Here is a 26,677-nt window from a genome sequence, read left to right on the forward strand (position 1 = left end):
TCAAATTGATTATATAATTCCATACTTTCTGTAAAAACAAGACCAGGAGCAGACTGCGGTACAGATCATGAACTGGTACTATTGAAAACCAGAGTAAAGTTAAAGAAGAACAAAGCAATCATAATGCCAAAATACAAGTTAAATAACATCCCAGAAGAATTTAAAGATCTAATAAGGAACAAATTTAAGGCTTTAAACCTAGCTGATAGGGAACCAGAAGAACTATGGAGTGAAGTCAGAGACATTATCAGGGAAGAATGCAAAAAGACAATACTTCTAGTAAAAAAGAGAGAAAGACCTCAATGGATGACTGACAAAACTCTTAACATGGTTAAACAGAGAAGGAAAGCAAAAGCAAAAGGAGAGAGAAACATGGTTAGAACCCTAAATGCAATAATACAGTGACTTGTACGTAGGGACAAAGAACTACTACAATAATTATTGTACAGAAGAGGATAATTAAAAAGGTAGAACAAGAGCCCCATTCCAAAATATTAGAGAAATCAAAGCGAAATTCAAACCAAGAGTAGGGATGTTGAATAATCAACAGGGGAACACACTGACTGAGTGAGATAAAATAAAAGGAAGATGGAAGCAATACACTGAAGAATTATATACAAGAGACGCAAGGATGACAGATTCATTCACAGAGGAACCATATGAAGAAGAACCAGACATTTTAGAATGTGAGGTGAAAGCTGCTCTTAAAATACTTAAAATCACCAGGAATAGATGGCATACCAATAGAGTTGGTACAAGTTACTGAGATGGAATCTGTCCAAAGTGTGACCAAAAATCTGTCAAGAAATATGGAAAACTAAATAATGGCCCACAGACTGGAAGCGCTCCATATACATCCCAATTCCAAAGAAAGGGGATCCCAGGGAATGCAATTATCAAACTATTGCCTTAATATCCCATGCAAGAAAAGTAATGCTCGAGATTCTACAACAAAGGCTCTTGCCATGGAGCGAGAAATGCCAGACGTCCAAGCTGGATTTAGAAAGGGAAGAGGTACCAGAGATCATATTGCAAACATACGTTGGATAATGGAACGGACCAAGGGATTTCAGAAGAAAATCACCCTGTTTTATAGATTACAGCAAAGCCTTTGATTGGAATGCTTTAAAATAAATGCGGATGCCACAGCATCTAATTGTTCTGATGCGCAACCTATACGCTCAACAAGAGGCTACTGTAAGGACAAAATATGGAGAAACCGATTGGTTCCCAGTAGGAAGGGATGTGAGACGGGTGTATTTTACCACCCTATTTCTTTAATCTATATGCAGAACATATATGGAAAGTGGGATTGGATCAAGATTAAGGAGGTGTGAAAATTGGAGGGAGAAATATCAGTAATTTAAGATATGCAGACGACACCATACTACTAGCAGAAACCAGTAATGATTTGAAACGAATGCTGATGAAGGTTAAAGAGGAAAGCACAAAAGCAGGACTACAGCTGAACGTCAAAAAGACTAAAGTAATGACAACAGAAGATTTATGCAACTTTAAAGTTGACAATGAGGACACTGAACTTGTCAAGGATAACAATACCTTGGCACAGTCATTAACCAAAAGGGAAACAATAGTCAAGAAATCAGAAGAAGGCTAGGACTGGGGAGGGCAGCTGTGAGAGAACTAGAAAAGATCCTCAAATGCAAAGATGTATCACTGAACACCAAAGTCAGGATCATTCAGACTATGGTATTCCTGATCTCTATGTATGGATGTGAAAGTTGGACAAGAGAAGAATCAACTCAGAGCTTGGGTTACTGAGGCCAGGCTATTCTGATCCAGGTGGCAAACCAGCCAGAACTCAGGATTGGTGCCCTTTTCCAATGAGGTCACCTGGACCTCTTAGCAACAGTTTGGCAGTTTCTAGGTTAACATGCTTCAAGTTCCATTTTATGTAAAAGCTGTAATTGGGTTCTACAAGTAGTAAGGTGTTTTTCGTTGTAGCTCCAGAGCTTGAGAACACCTTTCTATGGGCTGAGTGTTAATATTACCACCTTTTTAATGACATTTCAAAATGAAAGGAAACAATAGTTTTGCTAAGCCTTCAGGAAATTAAATTGTCTGTGCTGTTTCTAGTTTTATTTGGGCTGTAAATATGTTTATAGTTCTATTACTGGTTTTTAGGGACTGATAAATTATTTGTACCCAATTTTGAGAGCTGAAACTGACAAGTGGTTTATAGAAATCTTGTACATACATACATACATACATACATACATAAATGAATTCCTTCACACTAGCTCAAGTCTACTTACCTAAGAATGTCACCATACAAGTTTGGCATAACAAGGACATCAAACTGAGATGGATCCTGCACCATCTAAGGGAAAAGAGACAAGTTTTTAAGATGACCTGAAATTGCAGCTATTAAGAAACTTTATTATGAGTTTGCTATATACTCACATTCAGACACACAGTGTCGAGATACATTTCATTAAACTTAATATCTTTACAGTTTTCTGCTGCTTCCCTGCATTTTTTCAGAAACAACCCATCAGACATTCGCCTGTGCGTTAAGAAAGGGAAAAAAGCAGCAGTTTAGGGACCTAGATGTGCATACCAAATTAATAATGCATTCAGACATGAGGGTTGGGGAGTGGGGAAGGATAGCACCTTCTTATTGCAACTATGTAGTGTAATCTGCCAGGCTTCTAGTTTGAATTCAGAAGCAAATATCTATGTTTAAAGGTAATATTCTTCATTAATCTTAAGTAAGTCATGAATTTTAAAAGGAAGTCCAAACAAGAAGGATGGAGACAGATCAAATTGTTTTTATGCTTTCTACCCCAAAGGCTAATATCCTATTCCTTGGAGACAGTTTATTTATATCCTGTCCTTCCTCCTAGAAGCTCAAGGCAGCGTACATGGTTCTCCTGTACTCCATTTTATTCTCCCAACAAACCTATCAAGTAGGTCAGGCTGAAACAGTGAATGGCAAGAGATCATCCAGTGAACTTCATGGCTGAATGGGGATTTGAACGCTCTTAACCACAACCACTACCCAGACAAACAGGCCTTACATGTAATATATTATTCTCCCAAATTGTAAACTCTCTCTCATTCACACTCACACACCTTGGAAGCCTGCAAGGCCAAAATGGATTCTCTTCTATTTACCTCTGGCTCAATGTATGTCATAGTAAATAAGTACATGAAAGACAATTAAAGGTCAAAACATATCTGACCAGACAGGGTGGGTTTCTAGCTCACCCCAGAAGCTAGGCTGCTAGAGTGAATGGCAAGGACACTCCAGACACCCACCGGAAGTCTCTTTCACACCAAGAGCTCCTGCCACCCAGTGACAGTGGTGTGCCATTATTCAAGTCAACTACTCCAGTATCCTTAACATTGCTCTAGAACAGTCTTTCCCAACCTTTGGGTCCCCAGATGTTGCTGGACTATAGTTCCCGTAATTCCTGACCATTGGCCATGCTGGCTGCAGCTGGTGGGAGTTGTAGTCCAGCAACATCTGGGGACCCAAAGGTTGGGAAATGCTGCTGTATAACTCTTTAGAGTAGTGATGTCTAACCTGTGGCCTTCCAGATGTTGTTGGACTCCAACTCCCATCAGTCTCAGCCAACCTGGCCAATGGTTGGGGTGATGGGAACAGTAGTCCATCATCACCATTTCCTATTAAAGAGCCAAAGGTTAGCCACCCCTGCTGTAGAGGCTGAGCCATGATACCATCTAACTAGTCAAGTTACCTTAAAACGTTTGTGTTTAGTTAAATGAATACAATCTCTCTAAATTCCCACCCATCTCTAAAAAATTCACAGCAGGATATTTAACCAGACTTAAAAAAAAAAGGTCAGTTGTGAAACTGAAAAGCTGTTCTGCCTTGCTAATTCAGGAATATCAGCATACCAAGCTGAAGTTATGGAATGGGGATAAAGGAAGAGGACATACTCAGCTATTCCTAATACAGCAGCACTGAATTGCATGAAGCATTGGGCAAGAAGGTTTTTTTTAAAGCACACTGCTTGTTATCCAGGAACACAAATTTGATCACAGTATTCATGCAGTAGCATCAGGTTTAGTTATTCTGAGTTAACAGTTTTAGATGCATGTTGCATAATTTAATCGTAGTACACTGGATTACCGAAACATCCATATTAATTAAAAAAATAGCTTTCTTCTCTGCAAAACTTTTTTTTGTAGTCAAGGGTTACTTTCATAATTACCCCTAGTACGCACCATCTGCAAAAACAGGAAAAAGATGCAAATTATTTTCATCTAGTAAAAAATGTATCAGGCTATGGGGAATATGTTTTGTAATGGAATGGGATTTGGGTGTGGGTTTCCACACAAGAGGCCTATTCTCACTTTCTAATCCAGAGTAGATTGAACATGTGTGTGGTGAGCGGGGGGATGGGGGGAAAGAGCGAGCATGACCACTTATGATTGCGCCATCCCCCACACATTCAGCAAAAAATGAGAATGGGGCTGTATTTAAACCATTTTTTATTCTACTCAGCCAAAAAAGCTTATTCCATGTGATCAAAAACTCAGCACCTCAGGGTTACCAGTCGTGTGCACAGCCCTGTTTTCAGTTTCCTAAGCTAAACTGATGTGATCCCAGGCTCTCTTCCATGTATTCAGTCACCCTGGATTTGAAGGCAAGAGTGGTTAATAATTTCATTTTAGTGAGTTAAGGTGCCAACTTGCATTCCTTCTGAAAGACAGAAAAAAGGAATGGAGTTTAAGCTTTCACTAAGGCCTGACTGCCAAAGGAAGGCTCCATCAAATATATGGCATCCTCTTCTGGCAATGACATGAGGCAGCAAATCAACACACACTTCTCCATTTTAAAAAAAGCAGTAAACATTTTGAAACTTAGAACTAGGTTACTCAGTTATGACCACATACATAATGTTTGCTTTGTGCACAGCTGTAACTTTGCTTCTTTGATTGTTTCTGGCATACTCAAATGCAAAGTCAGCAATACGTTTGCTTGCATCTTCCGTGATGAGTTTGATACTCTGTACAACGCCATCAACAATCTGAAAGACACACAACAGTTACGTGGGAAGACAAAAGCAAGGTTATTTGAAAGAAAATTTGAGTAGTCCTGGCAGGGTTAGTTTGGCCAATCATCAAGCCTGCAGAGTACTCCATTTCAAAATTAAATGTACCTTCTACTGCAGTTAAGAGAGTTAATTTGTTTAAGTACTTTCTAGTTCAAGCAAATTTTATTATTTGGAGGGGGCAAGCGTGTGATCTGACTGCATTCTACAAACATACCACATGCTCAATTCCACTGTATTCGCCTTCTGTATTCTCTCGTATTGTGACTATGTCGACATCTGTGTAAGGGGTTTTGTAGCCTTCAATCGATACACAAGGGCGGATGTTAGCATAAAGGTCAAATGTTTTACGAAGCAGCAGGTTCATGGATGGGTGGCCAGCAGCTATTGGAGTTTTCAAAGGGCCTGAAACACATAAGAGGAATGAATGAGGTGCAATTGCACCAATTTAGAACAGAACATTAGACAATGGCCTGTTACTTAGCAACAGCATTCTTCACAGACACTCCCGAGTTAAATCCCCTGGTTTGAGGTGGGAGGACGGGGCTTTCTCACTTATAACTTAAACCTGTTGTTGATGCAAGAAGGCTCTTGTTTCAGCTTATCACCAAGTACTGCCTGCCACCACATAGTATTTTACTATAGGGATTTATTCTGGAGGAAAGTTGCTCATCCTCAGTTGTAATATTTCAATGGGCAGAAATGTTTTAGGACTTAAAAAAAAAAAAAACCTTACATGCCCCAATGGGTTGCATTTCTTGTCTACAGTGTTCTGTAATGAACAGATTGTTACCCTTCCCTCTTTTTCAGGAACTTTTGGAAGTTGCTGAATAACAGGATTTAAGAGAGCCAGCTGGGTGGGAATGGGGAAGGACAGCGTTCCCCAGCATTGTACCCTCCAGATGCTTTGGACTCCAACTCCCACCAGCCTAAGCCAGCACAGTCAATGGTCAGGGATGACAGGCACTGTAGTCTAAAACATTTTTTATTATTGGCATTTTTATTCCGCTCTTCAGCCAAAAAAAGGCTGAACTCAGAAAGAGTTACAAATATAAATGAGAAGGCAGTTCCTTGCTCTCAGGCCCACAATCTAAGAGATGTGACTCAAAAGGAAGGGCAGCAGGGAGGAAAAAAGCAAGTCCAGGCACTAATTCTTAGTTACAGATATCTTGTGAACAGCAGGAATGGAGTATTTGTGGAGAGGAACCAGAAGTTATTGGCTTTTCAGCTAAGCAAAGGGAAAGGCCCTACAGTACCAGCTCTCCCTCTCCTTTGGGAAAGCTGGGCAAGGGACGTTCAGCTAAGTTTTACATAGAGTAGACCTATTGAAATTAGTGGATCTAAGTTCGCCATGGCCATTAATTTCAGTGGGTCTACTATGGTGTTGGACTACGACATGGGAGACCAGGGTTTGAATCCCCACATAGCCATGAAGCGCACTGGGTGACCATGGGCCAGTCACTGCCTCTCAGCCTCATGAAAACCCAATTCATAGGGTCGCCGTAAGTCGGAATCGACTTGAAGGCAGTACATTTCCATTTTTACTATGAATAAATGTTAGTTGCACACAACCCACAGGAAGCAGCTTTATGTAAGGTCACACTACCTCCCATCTAGTCTCGCCGTGTCTACTAGGACTAGTAGCAGATATGCCAAGAATTGAACCTTGGACCTTCTGCATGCAGGAGATGTGCTCTACGTCTGAGCTATGGGTTCCTTTACAATGTTACAGTTTGAGTGAGGAAGATCAGGCTAAGGAAACTCAGCATCAGAATGGAGAAAATTATGTTGGGGCGGAACAGTTTTGGGGATAAGAAAATGGTGGTGAGAATGTAAGCAAGCAGAAATAGGTACAGTATTTATTTAGGCTCTCCTCCCACTTTTTCCAGGTTTTTAAATGATTTGAGGGGGAAACGCTAGCATCTAGACAGTGATCTTCAAATTATGGTTAATTCAGGGATGTGGAACCTGGTGCCCTCCAGAAGTTACTAGACTACAACTCCTATCAGCCCTGGACATTGGCCATACTCCCTTGGGCTGATGGAAGCATCTATCCAACAACATCTGAAGGGCTACAGGTTCCCCCAGCCCCACTTTACAGACTCCACTCGTCCCAGACATAACGCAATAAAAAATGGCTATACGCACAGGAACATGATCCAGGTTTAGGACTCATCAGCTATCCCACCCATCAAAAACCAGTCTAGAGAATGGTTATCATGATTCTTCAATACATGCTGGGGAAAAGAAGGGGAGTTTCACAAGTAGTATGCAGAAGACATTTATTTGTGTGCATGTGCAAAAACACATTAGGAACTAACACAACAAATCATATGCTACATCTGTGGCCCTTGCTTGCTCCAGGTAATCATAGTTCACGAGGCTTCCCCATTTTATCACCAACGCTCTGAAGTAGATTAGGTTGTGAAATGATGACTGGCTCTAGTTTAAGGTCACCTAGTTAGCTTCATGGCTGAGCGGAGAGTTAAAGCCAGATTTTGCTAGTTTAAGTCCACTGCTCTATTTACTACACCACACTGATTCTCACAGATGTAAGAGAGTCTCACAGATGTAAGAGAGTTGACTCATTTAAGTAGCAGGAAGATGAAACATTTAAAAATGGTTCTTTACACAGTTAAGGGATCATATTATACAGGAAAATTTACATGGAGTTCAAATGCAATGTATTTGCAGTTGTTTTTGCAAGCATACATAAGAGTTGTCCCTCTTCCAACATAGGCTGCAATCCTATTTATTTATTTATTAGATTTCTATTCAGTAATACGAAAAAACCTTGTGGTTTAAGAATGTACCTATAGCCCACAGATATTTCTATCAAACTTTAAAAAGCAGAGAAATTGGGCAGCTATAGTGAATGCACCAGGGGAGCAGGAGACCTGAACTCCTCTCTGAGATATTGTACTGCCCTACAAAGTTGTCAAAATGCAAACACAATTTGGCTTGGTCTTTCACAGTCCAATCCACTTCCTGTGTAGCTTGGAATAATTTTGTAATATGTGCTTCTGAGCATATGGTGAGTGGTGGCAACACCTGCCATCTCCAAAGATGGAGAATTACATTTTTTATGTTTGTTGGTGTTCTTCTTACTTTGCTTCTTTCCTGTGTTACTAATGTTTCTATAGAGAATCTAATCTAGAAAATTTTATTTATCTCATTATTCATCCTAGAAACCTGTATCAAATTTATTTTTATCAATTTCAAAGCTTTTTTATTGGTCAATATCATATGATGAAGACAGCCTCTTGGTGGAGGTTATGCTCTATTTCTATTTTGGGCACATTAACAGGTGAATCTGAAACTGCAGTCTGATGTAAAATCAGACTGATTACAATATGTTGCTTCTTAAAGCAATGACTCCAGCTGTTGGAAAAAACAAACTTGGCCTACCCAAGATGCATGTTTTCAGCCTGCTATGTTAAACCATTTCATTTAAGGAAAGGTGGGAATGGTCAATTAAAAACATAGAGCACACCTAGAATTTTACTAGAATATATTTCACCTCCCACTGTTTTATCTGGAGACACTCCGGGTGTCCAGTGGAGACTTTTCTGCAGAGTAAGGAGTGCTATTATTCCACAATTGTTTTTGGAGTTTTTTAGGGTATATTTTGCAAAGTGTTGCTGTGCTTCACATATTCATAGAAACAGAAGCAAAAGAAAATGATTTACCATAGGAAACTTTACTAAAATTGCCAAGTAAATCAAACATATTTAAAGTGACTATCTGAACAATATCAACGGTATGTTAATATTGTTGCTTCCTTCCTGCTAAAACAAGATCAGCACAGCACATGTCTTATTTCTATTCTTTGGGCTGATTGCAGGTGTTACCACCACTCACCATATGCTCAGAGGCACGTTACCAAATTCTTCCAAGCTACACAGCAAGTGGCTTGGACTGTGAAAGACCAACCCAAATTGTGTTTGCATTTTGACAAATTTGTAGGGCAGTACAATATCTCAGAAAGGAGGTCAGGTCTCCTGCTCCCCTGGTGCATTTACTATAGCTGCCCAATTTCCCTGCTTTTTAAAGTTTGATAGAAATATCTGTGGGCAGTAGGTACGTTCTTAAACTGCAAGGGGTTTTTTTGCCTATTAGTGAATGTCTCTTTTTAATCCGGGAGGTAAGAAATGGGATCCTGTGCAAGTTTGCTGAGAATGGATTGGTCATTTGCATGTTTATTGAGTTCAGTGGGATTTACTCCCGTGCAATCATGCTTAGGATAGGTAAAACTAACTGGGGGGGGAGGAGGAGGGGGAAGGGAGAGGAAAGGAGAAAGAGAGGGGAGAGGGGAGCAGAAGGAGGGGGAGGAAGGAGGGGACTGGAAAGGGAAGGGGAAGGATGAAGGAAGGGGGAGGGCAGGAGCAAAAGGGAGGTGATGGGAGGAAGGAGGAGGGGTGGGTAGGTTTGATCAGTTACATGCTTACTGAGTTTAATGAGATTTACTCCCGTGCAGTTATGCTTAAGATAGGTAAAACTTACCATGGGGAGGAGGAGGAGGTGGTAGTGGAGGGGATTGGAAGGGAATGGGGAGGGAGAGGGAGGGGCAAGGAAAGGGGCAACAGGGAGGAGATAGGAGGGAGGAGAACGGAGGATGGGTTTGATAATTTGCATACTTTTTGAGTTCAATGGGATTTATTCGTGCAATAATGTTTAGGATAGGTGAAACTGACCTGGGGGAGGGGCAGTAAGGGGGGAGAAAGGAGGAGATTGGGTGGGTGGGCACTAGGCAGAGGGGAAGCCCTTTTCCTTTCCAAAAGGAAAACATTGTGAACAGTATCATTGCATTTCAGCGTTTTCCCCACCTTTTTATTCTACAGCAGGCACATGTAGCCTCCCACCCAAATTGAAACTAAAGCTATCCTTGGCCACATCCACACCTTGATTTCACTTTAGACAGTCATAGCTTCTCTCAGAGAATCCTGGAAAGTGTAGTTAGTGAAGGGTGCTGAGAGCTGCTAGGAGACGCCCTGTTCTGCTCACAGAGCTTCAGTCAGAGCAGCTGACTGTTAAACCCCTCTGGCTACTGGAGCTCTGTCAGGGGAATAGGACTCTCCTCTCAGCACCCTTCACAAACTACACTTCCCAGGATCCTTTGGGGGAAGCCATGACTGTCTCAAGTGAAATAAAGGTCTGGTGTGGATGTGGCTCCCTGATTAGGCAAGCCCAGCAACTGTGAGTCTGGCTTTTGGAACACTGACAGCTGGTTCTTACTGAGCATGCCCAACGTTATCATTGAGTTCAATGTAAAATTTCTTAAATGAATTAAAAATCAGCCAGGCATTTTCTAAACTTTTAAACTGCAGAAGATGAAGGTAAGAGTATAGGGCAAGGTCAGTAATAGGATGACAGGTACTCAGTGAACACAGCTGAGTTTTAATTAATTTCAACAAATTACGAGACCTCTCAGACAAAAAAGTCCAAAAGGGGTCTGGGTTCTCCCCCCCTCTTTTTACACTTTGAACTTTGATTCTCTCTGACTGTTTTTTGTATCGCCATGAAAATTTAAAGGATTGTTAAGCAAGCATTTCCGAGTTCAGAACTGTAAGTTTTGTAAGTTTTTGTTCTGAAATGAGCTTATGGGAAGCATCAGAATGGCATGGGGGGTATTTTCAATTTAACATTGCGGAATGTAAAAAATCCACACTGGCTATAGTATACAGCCTCTTTTGTGGCTGTATAATCCTGCCCTTTCTCCCAGTAGGAGGCCACATACCTCTGGAGTAAGCCTTGCTGAAGCCAGTCAGTCTTGCATTAGTAAACATGCATAGGTTTGCTTTGCACAGTTTACAAAGGGGGAGAACCCGACATGCTGGCAGTGTCACCATGTCTCCCATAAATACACTTCTGCACTTAGACACAAACTGTTATGGCTTCTTAGTGTTGTACAATAAAGCAGTTCAGAAGTTCTGAGAGGAAGGGCAGGATATAAAGTCAATAAATAAATAAAAACATTGATCTGGAACTTATTTGCATGCAACAATTTTTTTAATTAAACACAGCATTATTTTGTATACAACAAAACTGGAGAGCCTTTTTTATTTTTCTCTCCCCATCACCCCTGTCAACAGAAGCCTCCAATATACCTTTCAGTCCTATCTTGTTCTTGTCCATGGATTCTTTGGCATCTTGAGGGATCATCCATTTCCCTCCTGGTCCTTGGATTGCTGTCACGTTTCTCTCTTCAAACTGAACAGGTGCCTAAACACAATTGTTTCACGTTATCTTCTGAGCTGGTTTGGAAAAAACATTGCCAAAGGGATTTTGTTTAAAGCCTCAAAATACCAAACCTTGCATAAGAGACACGCCAACCCTGAAGCCAATGTCTTCAAGTTGAATAATGGGAAATTTTTACACAAGAAAATAGGCTAGCAGAGAAAACTATGACAAGCCTGCAGGAACAATGAACTTGAATCTGAACTGCTATTACTGAATATTGTGGAGTGCATTTGCTGGAGTCTATTCATGCCAGGGTCAGAGTTGTATGTCATAAATTCTCCATTGCTATATTTTTGGTGGAAAGTTTTCCATTTTTAGAAATGTGTTGCTTCATAAAACTGTTAACATAATGCACTGACACAATGAGAGTCCAGTTAGAGAACCAGAATGGACACAGTACTAGTAAAATCTAAAATCAAACTTTTTTTCCTGGTTATCTTTAGGAAGCACAAATTTATAGCACCCAGCTCGTCAGGCATGTTAAAACCAGCATTGTTAGTATTCAGTGCCTTCATTTCCTACTCCTCATGCAGACCTGGCAAAAAAATTACATTGGCTGACTTGGGGGTATATTTGGACCCCAGTGAGATTTCCAATGGAAGGATGAAGTAGATTTGTACCTTTTTTGGGGGGGGGTCACCACAATGGTGTTTGACACTACCAAACCACCTTGTGCAGACAAAAAACCCCACTTATGCAGAGGAGGTAGAATTTTTCTGAGCAGTATATGTTGGTCCCTTCTCCATGCATGTTGAGCAAACTGGGGTATTTCTGGACCCCAGTGGGGTTTTTTTTGTTTCCAGAAGGAAAATGGTTAAGTGGTAACTGGTTGAAATTTGGGGACGTTGTACAGGTGACAGTTTGTGACAATGTCCTAAAATAATAACTCTAAGTCTATTCATGTGTAAGTTATACAATAAAAGGCAGAAACTTGCTCCCAGGGCTTTTTGCTGGGGTATATTTTGACCCCAGGTTTGTTTGTTTTATTGTTTCCAGAAGGAAAACGGTAAGTGGCTGAAATCTCAGGATGTTGTATAGATTAAAATTTGTGGTATTGTCCTAGGAGAACATACCTATACGTCTGCTTATGTGTAAATTACACAATGAAAAATACCCAACAAGTCTGTATGCAGGTTGAAATCTAAATGATTGGATGCTACTGTAGTTTTTCTGGTAAAATAATTTCCAAGTTGGACAAATTCCAAGCTTGAGTATAACATTTAGCACACTCCAAGTATACAATATCTCCCTGCCCCCCGATCAACTATCTAAATTCGACTATTTTTGGCTATTGGAGGTAGGGGGAGCCTTTCAAAATATTTATGGAAAATGGAAATGGACTGCCTTCAAGTCAATCCCGACTTATGGCTACCCTATGAATAGGGATTTCATGGTAAGCGGTATTCAGAGGGGTTTACCATTGCCTCCTTCTGAGGCTAGTCCTCCCCAGCTGGCTAGGGCCTGCTCAGCTTGCCACAGCTGCACAAGCCTGCCCCTTCCTTGTCTGCAACTGCCAGCTGGGGGGCAACTGGGCTCCTTGGGACTCTGCAGCTTGCCCACGGCTGCACAGGTGGCAGGGCACGTAACCACTGAGCCACTCACTGTGGGGGTGATCTTTAGCTTCCCTTTTACACCCAAGAGACACGAGAGGGGATTTGAACTCACAGACTCCGGACTCCCAGCCAGGCTCTCCTCCCCACTGTGCTATACCAGCTGTTAAAATATTTATACAGCACATAAAATTAGCATGGCATAACTTTTTTTTCTTACTAAATGCCAGTCAAACAAACATGTCAAATCATATCTCTATCAATTTAGGGCAGGGACAGGAAACCTCCAGATGTTGTTGGATTTCCAACGCTCATTAGCCACAGCCTGCATGGCTAATGGCCAAGAATGATGGACAGGAGTTGTCAATCCAGAGGTTCCCCATCCCTGATTTGGGGCAACAGAAAAGTGTTTCCAGTTCAAAACATTCTGGAACAATAACAACAAAAAATCACTGGTCTTAACAGCTTTTGGTAATATTCACAGGGGCATGGAATCAATCCAAGACTTCTCACACAGGAGTAAATTCATCTGTGCCCCTCATCTAAATTTAAAATAGTTCCAGTTGGTGGAGTCTTTCTCAGGTTTCTTAGTTGACAGTCACCTGGGGAATATCCCTTGTAGCAAGCAGCTCACATGACTTGTCCCAGACCTCTGGTAGGATTGCAAGGATAGCCTATTATATCAAACTTCAGGATTCCAAAATCTCTTGCTGATTTGCAGTGTCACCACAGCCAAGGCATCTACTGCTCTGTAAGTCGCTGCTCTACATTAATAGGAGAAACAACTGTTCCCAGACAAGCATTCCTTCTCAAACCAAGAGATACTTGTTCTTCAGAACTTCTCCTTCAACTGACCTTTCATTAACTTACAGTAGGGCCCCACTTATACGGCAGGTTAGGGACCAGGGAAATCGCTGTAAAGCGGAACCCATTGACTTTAATGGGTCGCGTTGTGTGAAAATGACGCCAAAATTTCCCGATTGAAAGCGGCCGCATCAGCGGAATGCCGTAAAGCGGGGCTCTACTGTATCTCATAAGTGAATAAATCCCAACAGTGCCAGAATAAATCAGTGCAAGACATGCAACAAAGTAACTTACCTTAGCGGTTGCAAAAATCTCCACAACAGCTGCAGATATTTCTGGTCCAATGCCATCTCCTGGGATCAAAGTTACTGTCTGAACCTGGATGTAAAAAAAATAGACACCAGACACCATGATTAAACACAGATTCACAGAAATCTGTAAGTCACTTCTGGCTTGTATGGTGCTAAGTTAATTTTTCTTATACTAACAGAAATAGAAAGAACCAGGGCAGCCCTGTAAAGTCGCAATTGGCTGAGCTGATACGAAGTCATAGGGTGGCAAGGACTGAAATTTGCAAAGCTCATCAGCAACAGTACATGCAAAGTTCCTGAACAGCATTACTACACAGCAAGAGGTGGAAGAGGTGGAAAATGGCACTCAGATGATAGGGACAGCTTTGCATGCTTGAAGATTTACTAGTTCATGCTGATCCCTTTTATAGTTACACAAGCTACAATCTGTCAGATTTCTTAATTCTTCAATGATGAATGGTTGTTACTGTGTTATCATTGTCAGCCAAAAGATTCTTTGATGTTTTCTTTAACAAGAAATGTTGTTTCTTTAAGAATCCCCTTACTCTCCAGAAAGATGGACATCCAAGATATTTTAATGTATGTACCTGAAGTGTGAACGTGACAAATGCTTGTGACGGAATCAAGATAAGCTACAGCTCTTTGTTAAACATATATATACTACATAATGGCCCCAAATGTTTTCAAGATCCTGCTTCTACCATTTTTTTTAATATTATACATGCACGAGGTATGAAGCATGGTTAAAAACAACATAAACAAACTCAAAATATAGCCTAGATTGCAGCAACATGGAAGACTTGCAAAAGGCAACTCTAGTAAAAGCTAGCTATGTCTAAGAACAGCATGTGTGACATGCTTCCACAGTCAACAAAATCATAAATGTTGGTGAATAGTTCTAAAATAAATAAATAAGGATTAAATCTAAGCAGCAGAGAAATCTATTCTAAATAGCAAAAATAAACCACTCTACTACCTATAGGGAAAAATATTCAAAACAATGCAGCAGAAGCTAAGAAGGTTCTCAAATCTCCCCTGCCCCTGAAGTTTTTCAACAATTACATGGCCAATTTAAGACATTAAATCCAAGCTATTCAAATTACGTAGAAACAGAATTTTCTTTTGTGGAATTAAATTTGTTTATAAAAACCAAGACTTAAGCTTTTATTGGCCACTTTTAATAGCTCAGTAGGATTTTCTCCAAGCCTGTGACCACAGTGAAATCTCTTTAGTCAAGTTAGTATGACACATAATACAGAGCTGAAGTGTATGGTAACCGAACCGAGGTCATTTTCAGGACTAAGCTACAATGATACCAAAATTCAGCAAGATTGGTTTTATTTTGCTAATCAGCAATTTTCTTGAGAAGCTTCTTAAAAATAAAAAATAAATGTATACTAGTATACTCACAGAACTACCAAAACTTCTGGTCACCTGTTTTTGGCTTTTGAACCCCCCAAGTAAACGAAAGACCTGTAGAAATGCAGCAAAAGAAGAAAGACCAGTCTTTTAGACAATCCAGGCAATAAAAAAAGAATCCCTCAGCAACTCCGCATTTTCAGGCATCTGTGAAAGGGTTTATACCCTGTAGAAGGATGTGTGTGCGTGAACATATGCTCACAATGCATCTATCATATTATGACCTACAGGTAAAGAAAGAGGAACATTTTACTGTACAATAGTAAAGATTCACTCTTCACTTGTAGTGGTTAAGGTGCTGGACTATGACCTGGGAGACCAGGGTTCGAATCCCCACATAGCCATGAAGCTCACTGGGTGACCTTGTGCCGGTCACTGCCTCTCAGCCTCAGAGGAAGGCAATGGTAAACCCCCTCTGAATACCGCTTACCATGAAAACCCTATTCATAGGGTTGCCATATGTCGGAATTAACTTGAAAGCAGTCCATTTCCATTTTTCCTTCTAGTCTAACAGATTTCAATAAGAGAAATTGAGTACAATGAACTGCAAGTGGATTTTGTCTAAACAGTTTTTCACTCCTGAAAAACAACACAATGTATTCTTCCTTTTCAAAGAGCTAGGTTGGAGTCCATCTATGTATACACTCAACTTTTCTCAATACAATTACAATTCTAAACACAATTCCAGAAGTACTGTATGCACTGTGGCAGGGGAAGCATACTGTCATCCAATAGGCATCTGCAACAATCACATCAGATATAAATGTCTGTTGCAGTGATGCACTACTGACAGCTGGTTTTGCATTCTCAGGATATAACATTTAGTACAATGAAAATCTACAAAACTCCTTTGACTAGAGACTATGGGGGAACATGAACATTACACCTATTTTGCCTCCGTTTTCTCCCAAAAAGGGAACAGTGTGCAACCCTGCATCGGTAGCAATCTCAGTAAGGGGTTGGGACTGCAGTTCAAGATTGATAAGGAGATAGTCAGGAAATACCTAGTTAACCTAAATGAGTTCAAATCTCCAGGGCTTGATGAACTGCATCCCAGAGTATTGAAGGAACTTGCGGATGTACTCTCGGAACCTCTTACCATCATCTTTGAGAAATCCTGGAGAACGGGAGAGGTGCCGGAGGATTGGAGACGGGCAAACGTCGTCCCGCTCTTTAAAAAGGGTAAAAAAGAAGATCTGGGGAATTACAGGCCGGTCAGTCTGACTTCAATACCGGGAAAGATATTAGAACGGATAATAAAAGAGTCCATTGGCAACTATCTAGATGACAATGCTGTGATTAGAAGGAGCCAGCATGGGTTTGTCAAGAAAAAATCCTGTCAAACTAATCTCATCTCTTTTTTTGATCGGGTCACTAGCTTAGTAGATGGTGGAAATGCTGTAGATGTCATCTATCTAGATTTCAGCAAGGCGTTTGACAAAGTCCCCCACGACTTTTTGATTAGCAAACTAGTCAAATGCGGACTACATGGAAATACTGTCAGGTGGATTCACAACTGGTTGGAAAACCGTACTCAAAGAGTGGTTGTCGGTGGCTCTGCTTCGGACTGGAAGGAGGTCTCGAGTGGAGTGCCACAGGGTTCTGTCCTGGGGCCGATACTCTTCAACATTTTTATCAATGACTTAGATGATGGGGTGGAGGGAAGCCTTATGAAGTTTGCGGATGATACGAAACTGGGAGGGATAGCTAACACAATGGAAGACAGGAATAAAATCCAAAGGGACCTGGATAGACTAGAAAATTGGGCTGAAATTAATAAAATGACATTCAATAAAGACAAATGCAGGATTCTGCATTTAGGCCACAAAAACAAAATGCACGGGTACAGGATGGGAAATACCCGGCTTAGCAGTAGTGCGTGTGAGAAGGACCTTAGAATTGTAGTGGATCGCAAGTTGAACATGACCCAGCAGTGTGATGCTGCGGCAAAAAAGGCAAACGCGGTTTTGGGCTGCATAAACAGAGCTATAGTTTCCAGGTCGAGGGAAGTAATAGTCCCACTATATTCTGCATTGGTCAGGCCTCATCTGGAATACTGCGTTCAGTTCTGGGCGCCTCATTTTAAGAAAGATATAGACAAGTTAGAGCAGGTTCAGAAGAGGGCAACGAGGATAATAGCCGGTATGGAGAACAAGTCTTATGAGGAAAGGTTGAAGGAACTTGGCATGTTCAGTCTGGTGAAGAGAAGGCTGAGGGGTGACATGATTGCACTCTTTAAGTACCTGAAGGGCTGTCACATAGAGGAGGGTACAGATTTGTTCTCTGCTGCCCCAGAGGGTAGGACTAGGTCTAATGGTTTTAAGTTGCAGGAGCGTAGATTGAGATTGGACATTAGAAGGAACTTCTTGACAGTAAGGGCGGTTCGGCAATGGAACCGACTGCCTAGGGAGGTGGTGGGATCCCCTTCGCTGGATGTCTTCAAGCAGAGGCTGGACAGCTATCTGTGGGAGATGCTCTAGCTGTGGATTTCCTGCTGTGAGCAGGGGGTTGGACTCGATGGCGTACAAGGCCCCTTCCAACTCTGTGATTCTATGATTCTATATGTACCATAGACAGTGACAGATCTACAATATCAGTTCTGAGTCTCTGAAAGACTACCATCAGTATACATTCTGAGATTCAAAGTTATTGCAGTATGACCAATCAGGCTTAAAAAGGTAAAGGTGTCCCCGCACTTATAGTGCGAGTCGTTTCCGACTCTTAGGGTGACGTCTTGCGACGTTTGCTAGGCAGACCATATATATGGGGTGGGATTGCCAGTTCCTTCCCTGGCCTTTCTTTACTCCCCAGCATATGCCGGGTACTCATTTTACCGACCATGGATGGATGGAAGGCTGAGTGGACCTTGACCCGTTTTACCGGAAATTCGACTTCCGTTGGAATCGAACTCCGGCCGTGAGCAGAGCTTCGGCTGCATTACCGCCGCTTACCAGGCCCAAAAGAAACCTCACAGCAAAATTAAATCCACTTTTGCCAAGTCCATTCTTTTGATATCTCCTCAGTAAGCCTGAAAATGGCCAGTCTGTTTGAGGACAAGAGGGCTTGTCACATTTAATTTTGACAAGCAGAAGTTGCAGCATGCTCCGCTGACCCTACATAATCCAAGTGTTTAACCTTTCTCCCCAAAGGACAAGAGCAGCGTAGGCAAAATCCTTCACCCATTTTGAGGAAGGCATGGCTAATGTAAAGTTCCATATTAGTTTGGAATATGACACATCTGTTGCCACACATGGCCATGTTCATACACAGATCATGGTAACTATAATGCTTGCTCTAAATCTCATTTGAAAGCATCTAATTCCTAGACTACCCTCTCTTCTATTTCCCTCCCAGCTTGACAGGAACCAGCATGAGCTATAGATTACAACTGGCATGCCTAACTTCTGGTTAGAGAACAGAGGGTTTATCCCCCTCAAGGGGGAATTCTTATCTTTCCCCCAGGTTTTGTATCCACACTGCTACAACCCTGGAATATCTCTGTGCAGACATAACCCTCAAACTGTGAAGCTTGTTTAGAAACCTTTGACCATTTCCTATGGACATCTTTGCACCAGCACTTTGGGCTTTTTTCTTTGTGTGATGGGGATCATCATAAAGAGAAACAGGTGTGATGAAGAATGTGGGAATTTGTCACATCAGCTTTTAGTAACACATCTCCATTTACAATATCAGCAAAAATAAATCTTGCAAAAAGGATAAGCAGAATTGTGTAAGCGCTTCTGAGCTTGACAGGAAACACTCAAGAAAGTAACAATACCATGTGCAGTGCTAATCTAGCTACTCACTCATAGGATAGCTGCAAATGATAGGGGGGGGAAGAATGCTATTGATCATATCCTTTAAGTCCTTAGGAAAGAGTAATAAAGACATTTTAGCAGATATTAAGTAAAGTATTTCTGTGTGGAAATCCAATGGACATATGCTCTCATTGAGAATGATTGGATGAAAATGAATTGTACCCCAGACCTCAGAAAAAATATTAATTATAATTTAATTTCAAAACAAAACAAAACACAAAGAAAACAAGAAAAAAGGCTGGTCACCTTTTCCAGTCATTCACCCACATGTGGATGACAGGTAGGAGAAATTTTTGCAACTGTTATTAATTATTCTTTTGCCATGATAACTAGCTCAATGTTCAAAGGCAATATACTGTTAACTACCAAAGCTTCCTACATGCCCTCTTGGTGAGATTCCAAGAGGTAACTGGCTAGGCATTATGGGAAACAGAATTCTAGACTAGATGGACCTTTGGTCTGTCCCATGAGCTCTTCCACTACCAGGGCCTCCCCTGAGGTAGAAAGGGTTGTTGCAGAGTATGGGAGATTTTATCATTCTGTTTATACTCCGCCTTTTCTCCAAGGAATTTTGTGGTATATATGGTCCTCTATCTCTCTATTTTATCCTCACAAGAACCCTGTGAGGTAGGTTAGAATGAAAGCTAGTAAAAGATCCAAGGTCACCCAGTAAGCTTCATGGCTCAGTGGGGGATATGAACCCTGATCTCTCCAGAGCTAGTCTGACACATTAACCCAGGGATGAGGAACCTGTGGGATCCACATGTTCTTGGACTATACCTCACATCAGCCAGTGCCAGGGTGGTCAATGATTAGGTATGATGGGAGCTGGAGTCCAGCAACACTGGGAGGGTTACGAATTCCCCCATCTATTCTCTAACCCAGTCTTCCCTCAACCTGGTGCCCTCCAGGTGTTGTTGGACTTCAACCCCCATCAGCCCTCATCATCGGCCATCCTGGCTGGGGGTGAAGAGAGGAACAGTCCAAGCACCAAGTTGGGAGAAAGCTGCTGTCACTGCTACACAATAAGAACATAAGAAGAGCTCAACTGCTGGATCAGACAAAAGATACACCAACTCCAGCATATCTTGTCCTCACAGTGGCCAACCAGATGACCATTAAGGGAGACAGACACATGTTGGGTATGCTTTAAGTTGGATTCCTGCAATGAGCAAGGGGTTAGACTTGATGGCCTTATAGGTCCCTTCCAACTCTATGGTTCTATGACACCCCATATTGGCTCTCCCATGTTTCAAGGGCATTTCCTCACTTATCACCTTCCTTACTAATTTGTTGCATTCCTTCCTTTTCTTGCATGATAGGCAAGTATGTTTTTCTTTTTTTAAAAAAAAATCTGTCATTAAGCCGCCTAGAGACCACTTGGTTTGAGGCGACTAATAAAAATAAATAAACAGATAGATAAAAACGCAACATTCAGAATGCAGTGAAAGAAACTGATAGGCAAAAAGCCAACATATAAAACCAATCAAACAATTAAGTAACAGCCATTAATAAAGTATGACAATAAATAAATGCCCTCCATGAGCAATTTAGGACAAGGAGCTCCCCCTATATCCCATCTGGAAAGGGGAGGGAAGGAAAGGGGAGGGGTCAAGCAAGGTCAGGCGGGGGGGCTCGCGGTGGCTCCCAGTGAGAGAATTCTCGCGAGACCTCTCATGCTCTCCGCCAAGGACACGCGCGTGAGCGGCCTCCTCTTTTCTGGGGGGAGAAAAGAAGTAGAGGCTGACGGGCGGCGAAGGAAGAGGTTTCATGCCTTCCCTCCGCTACCGGCCAAGGTCACCTCAGCCTTCTTCTCACCTTCGACGCCCACGAAGACGAAGCCATGGCGGAGATGACGACGGCGGCTCCTTCTTTCCCAGCCCTACAGAAGTGCTCGGCTGCTTTGGTCGCGCCGTTACTTGACTTGACAGAGTGACCGGCCTGAGGATGGGCGAGGGAACAGGGATTGCGGCCTCCACGACGTACTTTCCCCTCGCACGCGCCGTCGCACCGCTGTCCGCGGCAGCCAATCGAAGCCTGCGTCAGCCAATCGAAGCCTGCGGCCTGCCCCGGGTCGGCAGCGGATTGGTGGGAGCCGGAGAGGCAGGCGGGGCTCCCTCCCCCTTCCCATGAGCGGGCCACGCCCCTCGCCTCTCTATTGGCTGGGCTGCGGAGTGAGCGGCGTGCGGAGGGACCCTCCTACTTGTACTTTGTGCAGCACCCAGCACAGAGGTGGTGCTGTTGTCAACATTAAATAAAATAATATAATAAATATATGTATGGACGTATGTAAGACCTGCAGGTGATGCACATATATGCCACTGTGTGTATGTGTATATATACTGCTGATGAAGTTATGAAGCTGCTGATGGTATGTTAATAGCTGATGAAGGCAGAAGCCGAAACGTTTTGGTAGAACAATAAAAACCTCTGTTTCATTAATCACAATTACGTGTGTATAAACTGTCTTATCTATCTATATATCACATATATCCATATATCCATACGTAATTGTGATTAACCAAACAGAGGTTTTTATTATATTAACAAAATGTTTCAGCTTCCGCCTTCATCAGCTGCTAACATACCATCAGCAGCTTCTGTTTGTTGCTTTCAAAACTGTCTTATATCCATATATATATCCATATATATATATTAACAGGAATCCAGTTCTAGAAACCTTTCTCTTATCAATAAACAGAGTCATCAACAACCACACACCAACTCCTACTCACGACAACCTTTCAAAAGAAGAAAGAATAGCTCTAAGGAACCTTCAGATGAGAAGGGATATTGTCATCAAGCCTGCAGATGAGGGTGGTGCTGTTGTGGTACTTAACACTACAGACTATATAGCAGAAGGTCGAAGACAACTAAAGGATGAAACAACATAGATTTCTTGACAAAGACATCACCACAGATCTCAATACTTCTATCATTACATCTATACAAAACCTTACAACTAGGAAACTTCTTAAAGAGGAAACTGCTGATCTCCTTGTTAATCCAAATCCCATCCCTGGAAGGTTTTGCATGCTGCCTAAAATCCACAAAGCCAACAATCCTGGTCGCCCAATTGTCTCAGGTAACAACACCGCTACTGAAAGGATTTCTCTGTACATTGACTTAAATTTACAAAACTTGGTGCAAAACCTCCCATCGTATATCAAAGACACCAAGGACTTCTTGCTTAAAATTGAGTCTTTAAACAAGCAGTATCAATTCCACAACAATACTATACTAGCTACTTTAGATGTCACATCTCTTTACACCAATATACCACATAATGATGGGATTCAGGCTTTAAATGAGTCCTTAACACCAGAGATATGAATAATCCTCCAACAGAGGTTCTCACAACTTTAGCTACGCTAGTCCTGACTTGTAACAACTTTACATTCAATGGAGAACACTACTTGCAACTACAAGGCACAGCTATGGGGACTCACATGGCTCCATCATATGCAAATCTCTTTATGGGTAAACTGGAACAGGAGATCCTCAAAAAGGCCATCAACAAACCACTTATATGGTGGCGATACATTGACGACATCTTTATGGTCTGGATGAATGGTAAAGAGAGTTTGGAACAATTTAAAAATTATATCAACTCTATCCATCCCTCTATTAAGTTTACATGTAATAGTACAAATGACAATCCACACATCCCTTTTCTGGAAGTCCTTCTTACCATTGAGAGCAACAAAATAGCCACTGATCTCTACAGCAAACCCGCTGATGCCCACACCTATTTAAACTGGAAATCCTGCCATCCTAGGCATATAAAGAAGAACATTGTGTATAGCTTAGGTCTGAGAATCAAACTTATTTGCAACACTGAAGATAAATACCAGAGAAGGATCAGTGAACTTAAAGAACACCTTCTTCGAAGAGGATATTCTCCACATATTATGAATTGCAACATCCACCGAGCCTCCATTCTGTCCAGAGAAAACCTCCTCCATCATACTGAGGTGTCAAAGAGCAGAGAGGAACGGATTCCATTTGTGGTAGATTTCCATCCAGCATCTCCTAACTATCACCGAGCAATCAAGGAGAGCTACCCATTGCTGGCAAACTCTGAACATCTTACCAGAGCCATCAGCAGGCCTCCTGTTATAGCATTTTGCCAACCTCCTAATTTGCGCAGACTGTTGGTGAGAGCTGTGCTTAAGCCACCTATCACCAATCCAGGGTCTCATCCTTGTCACTCTAAACGCTGTATCACCTGTGTGTACCTCAGGGAGACAGCCACTTTTACAAGCACTAGGACAGGCAGGACATATTACATCAAACAGAACATCACCTGCAGGTCCTGCAATATAGTTTACATCATCGAGTGCAAAAGATCAGGATGTCATATCCAATACGTAGGAAAGACCACAACTGACCTACGCACGCGCTTCAGGAACCACAAGTCGGCAATTTTGACAAAAAAAGTGGAGCAACCAGTTGCAAAGCATTTTAACATCGAGGGTCACAGCCTGTTGGACTTTTCCATTACAGCGATAGAGATGCCAGCAGATCCAGCAGCATTGACCAAAAGGGAGAACTTTTGGATTTACTCTCTGGTCACATTGGCACCACATGGCCTGTGAACCTGGAGGACAGTACCACCACTACTTAGCTTCTGCAAATGAAGCCCCTCTGAGCATTCCATCCTCAAAGCTCTATAACTGCCACCTTGGTAACAGCATTTATATGTTGGCAGCTGATGAAGGCGGTGTTAAGGAACTCATTTAAAGCCTGAATCCCGTCATTATGTGGTATACTGGTGTAAAGAGATGTGACATCTAAGGTAGCTAGTATAGTATTGTTGTGGAATTGATACTGCTTGTTTAAAGACTCAATTTTAAGCAAGAAGTCCTTGGTGTCTTTGATATAAATTATATATAAATAAATATATAAATTATATAAACGTAATTGTGATTAACCAAACAGAGGTTTTTATTATATTAACAAAACTTTTCAGCTTCCGCCTTCATCAGCTGCTAACATACAAATGCTGTTACCAAGGTGGCAGTTATAGAGCTTTGAGGATGGAATGCTCAGAGGGGCTTCATTTGCAGAATGTATTTTATGTATTTTAATTGCATTTTATGTATTTTAATTTATTTTAATGTTTTTATGATCTTTATTGTGTACAATTTTATTATGGACATGTTTGATTTTATTACAAGCCGCCTTGAGTGCCCTATTATAGGGTAGAAGGGCGGGATAAAAATATTGTAAATAAATAAATAAATAATCAATCAATCAATCAATGGATAAGAAGAGCCCTGCTGGATCAGGCCGAAGGGCCACCTAGTGGAATTGCTTCCACAGGATGTAGTGATGGACACTAACTTGGATGGCTTTAAAGGAAGATTAGACAAATTCAGGGAGGATAATCCACTGCCAGAGGCAGCATGTATCTGAATACCAGTTGCTGGGAATCACAAGTTGTGAGGGTGATATTGCACTCAGTTCCTGCTTGTGAGCTTTTCAGAGGCATCTGTGTGAACAGGAGGCTGGACAAGATGGGCCATTGGCCTGATCCAGCAGTAGGGCTCTTCTTATGTTCTTAGTCCAGCACCCTGTTCTCACAGTGGCCAGCTACCGTGCAGATGCATATATTATATATATTTTACAACAGTTCACAGAGACCCCCTAGATTTCTATGCTGTTTGGAGTCCATTCAGGGAATACTTCAAAGTATGCAAACTGAGTCTGGATATGTCATCCGGTTTTCTCCAGTTGTAGGACAATGGCTAATATCTTCCTGCTACTGTACTTAAGTATGGAGATAATGTGTTTCTTTTCCAATTGTCATTTATATACCTGTCCCAGGGGAAGGAGGGTTGTTTTTCCCCCCCATAACAAATGTCTTTTGTTTTGTTGTTGTCATTGTAACTACTTTAAAATTAATAAAAACATTTTAAAAAATAGATACTGAAGATCTAAAGCAAAAACATTTCCTCTTCTGCCTCCTTCAACTAGCTGCTCTGACAGCTTTAAACTTTAAACCTACAGACACCCTTTAAACTTTAATATCTCTCTTTTGTTAGTCACTGTAATAAATACATGGCTAGTGATTAACTACATTATTTGAGATCCAGAACTAAGTTTTCTGAAGCACTGATCTGGGGTGGGGAGAGAAATAACCAGAGGAAGTGGTTCCCCAGGGGAACCACCACACAAAAAGCACACACACATGCTTTGCTATCCCAAGCAATCTGGGCAAATGCTGCTGATGCTTTAAAAATGTCGGCTCCAGTAGAATTAATCTGATTTTGAAAAGCACATAGAGCTGAAAGAGGAAGGGGGAAAGAGTGTCACACTTCCAACATCCTACTTCAGCTCTACATACTTCTCAATGGAGAAAAATATAACCCCCTCACCACCTCATGACAAAGGAAGATGCCTTTTAATCCCCGGCATCTCCAGCTAAAAGTTCTGTTTTAGCTGGAGATGCCAGGAATTCAACTTAGCACATTCTACATGCAAAGCATGTACTGTCACTGAGCTCTAGTTCCTCCCCAAATAATCTCATGAAATGTTAGTATTTACAAGACATCATCACTGTACATGGTGCTTGAATCTCAGTGAGGATGTGTGAATGTGAGAGTAACAGCTGACCCAGAGGAGAAAGCTGGAACTGCAGAGCTACTTCCTGAATTCCACTGTTATCTTTAGATTTTATCTACAAATACAGTCCAACATTTCACAGGTGAAAGCAGACGCACATGCATCTTCTGTATTCTTTCTTATTCATTTATGCATTCACTTAGTAGATTTATATTCTGCTTTTTTATAACAGTCTTCAAAGAGGTTTATTGTGTGTTATTGTAACGACATTATAATTATTTTGTAACTGCTTGTAAACAGCTACACCAAGAAATACGTGCTCAGAAAACAAAAAGTGGCTGCTTGTGCATCACCCCCCAAAAAGGACAAAATTTGCATATGATAATATACATGTACAGATGCAAGTTTAGAAATAATTAACAGCAGTTCCCAAACATTTTTTCCCTATGGACCACTTGAAAATTGCTGATGGTCTTGGTGGACCACTTAAAAGTTTTTTCCTGCCCATTGTAGCATCTGTAATACACTGTGCTAGGTGCTTGTATGATTTCTAATTGTATTTTGATTGCTTATTTTATTTCTTATATTGTATTACAATTTGCAGTCCATAGAATTCAAACTGTAATATAATAAAAGACAATATAAGAAATAGAAGCAATAAAAATTAAAAACCAATATGAATATTTAATACAGACATGCCATGGACCACCTGAACGACACTCACGGACCACAGTTTGGGAATCCCTGTACTGTGATTTAAATAGAAATGGAATACATCTCACATTACTGAGGAAGACTATGACCAACTGGAACCGGCTGCCATGTTGTCTTTGGCCCCTTCTGATGCTCTCCCTCTCCCTTCTCACAGGGCAACGACTAGGTATACCAGCGATCCCTTTGTGAGTCCTCCCTCCCTCCATGAT

General features: G+C 41.5%; 1 protein-coding gene across 1 annotated transcript in view; it reads right to left on the minus strand.

Moving 5' to 3' along the window:
• Positions 1-21,272, minus strand: part of IDH3A (isocitrate dehydrogenase (NAD(+)) 3 catalytic subunit alpha) — a 35,308-nt gene extending 14,036 nt beyond the window's left edge. Inside the window, exons 1-8 of the mRNA XM_061595106.1 lie at positions 21,006-21,272; positions 15,361-15,423; positions 13,934-14,017; positions 11,153-11,267; positions 5,263-5,450; positions 4,888-5,021; positions 2,425-2,527; positions 2,277-2,341 (exon numbers count right to left, since the gene is read on the minus strand). Of these exons, the coding sequence (XP_061451090.1) occupies positions 2,277-2,341; positions 2,425-2,527; positions 4,888-5,021; positions 5,263-5,450; positions 11,153-11,267; positions 13,934-14,017; positions 15,361-15,423; positions 21,006-21,032 (779 nt within the window). The 5' untranslated portion in view covers positions 21,033-21,272. The remainder of the gene's footprint in view (positions 1-2,276; positions 2,342-2,424; positions 2,528-4,887; positions 5,022-5,262; positions 5,451-11,152; positions 11,268-13,933; positions 14,018-15,360; positions 15,424-21,005) is intronic.
• Positions 21,273-26,677: the final 5,405 nt, after the last annotated feature.

The sequence above is a fragment of the Rhineura floridana genome, chromosome 14 (assembly GCF_030035675.1).
Source record: "Rhineura floridana isolate rRhiFlo1 chromosome 14, rRhiFlo1.hap2, whole genome shotgun sequence".
Lineage (NCBI taxonomy): Eukaryota > Metazoa > Chordata > Lepidosauria > Squamata > Rhineuridae > Rhineura > Rhineura floridana.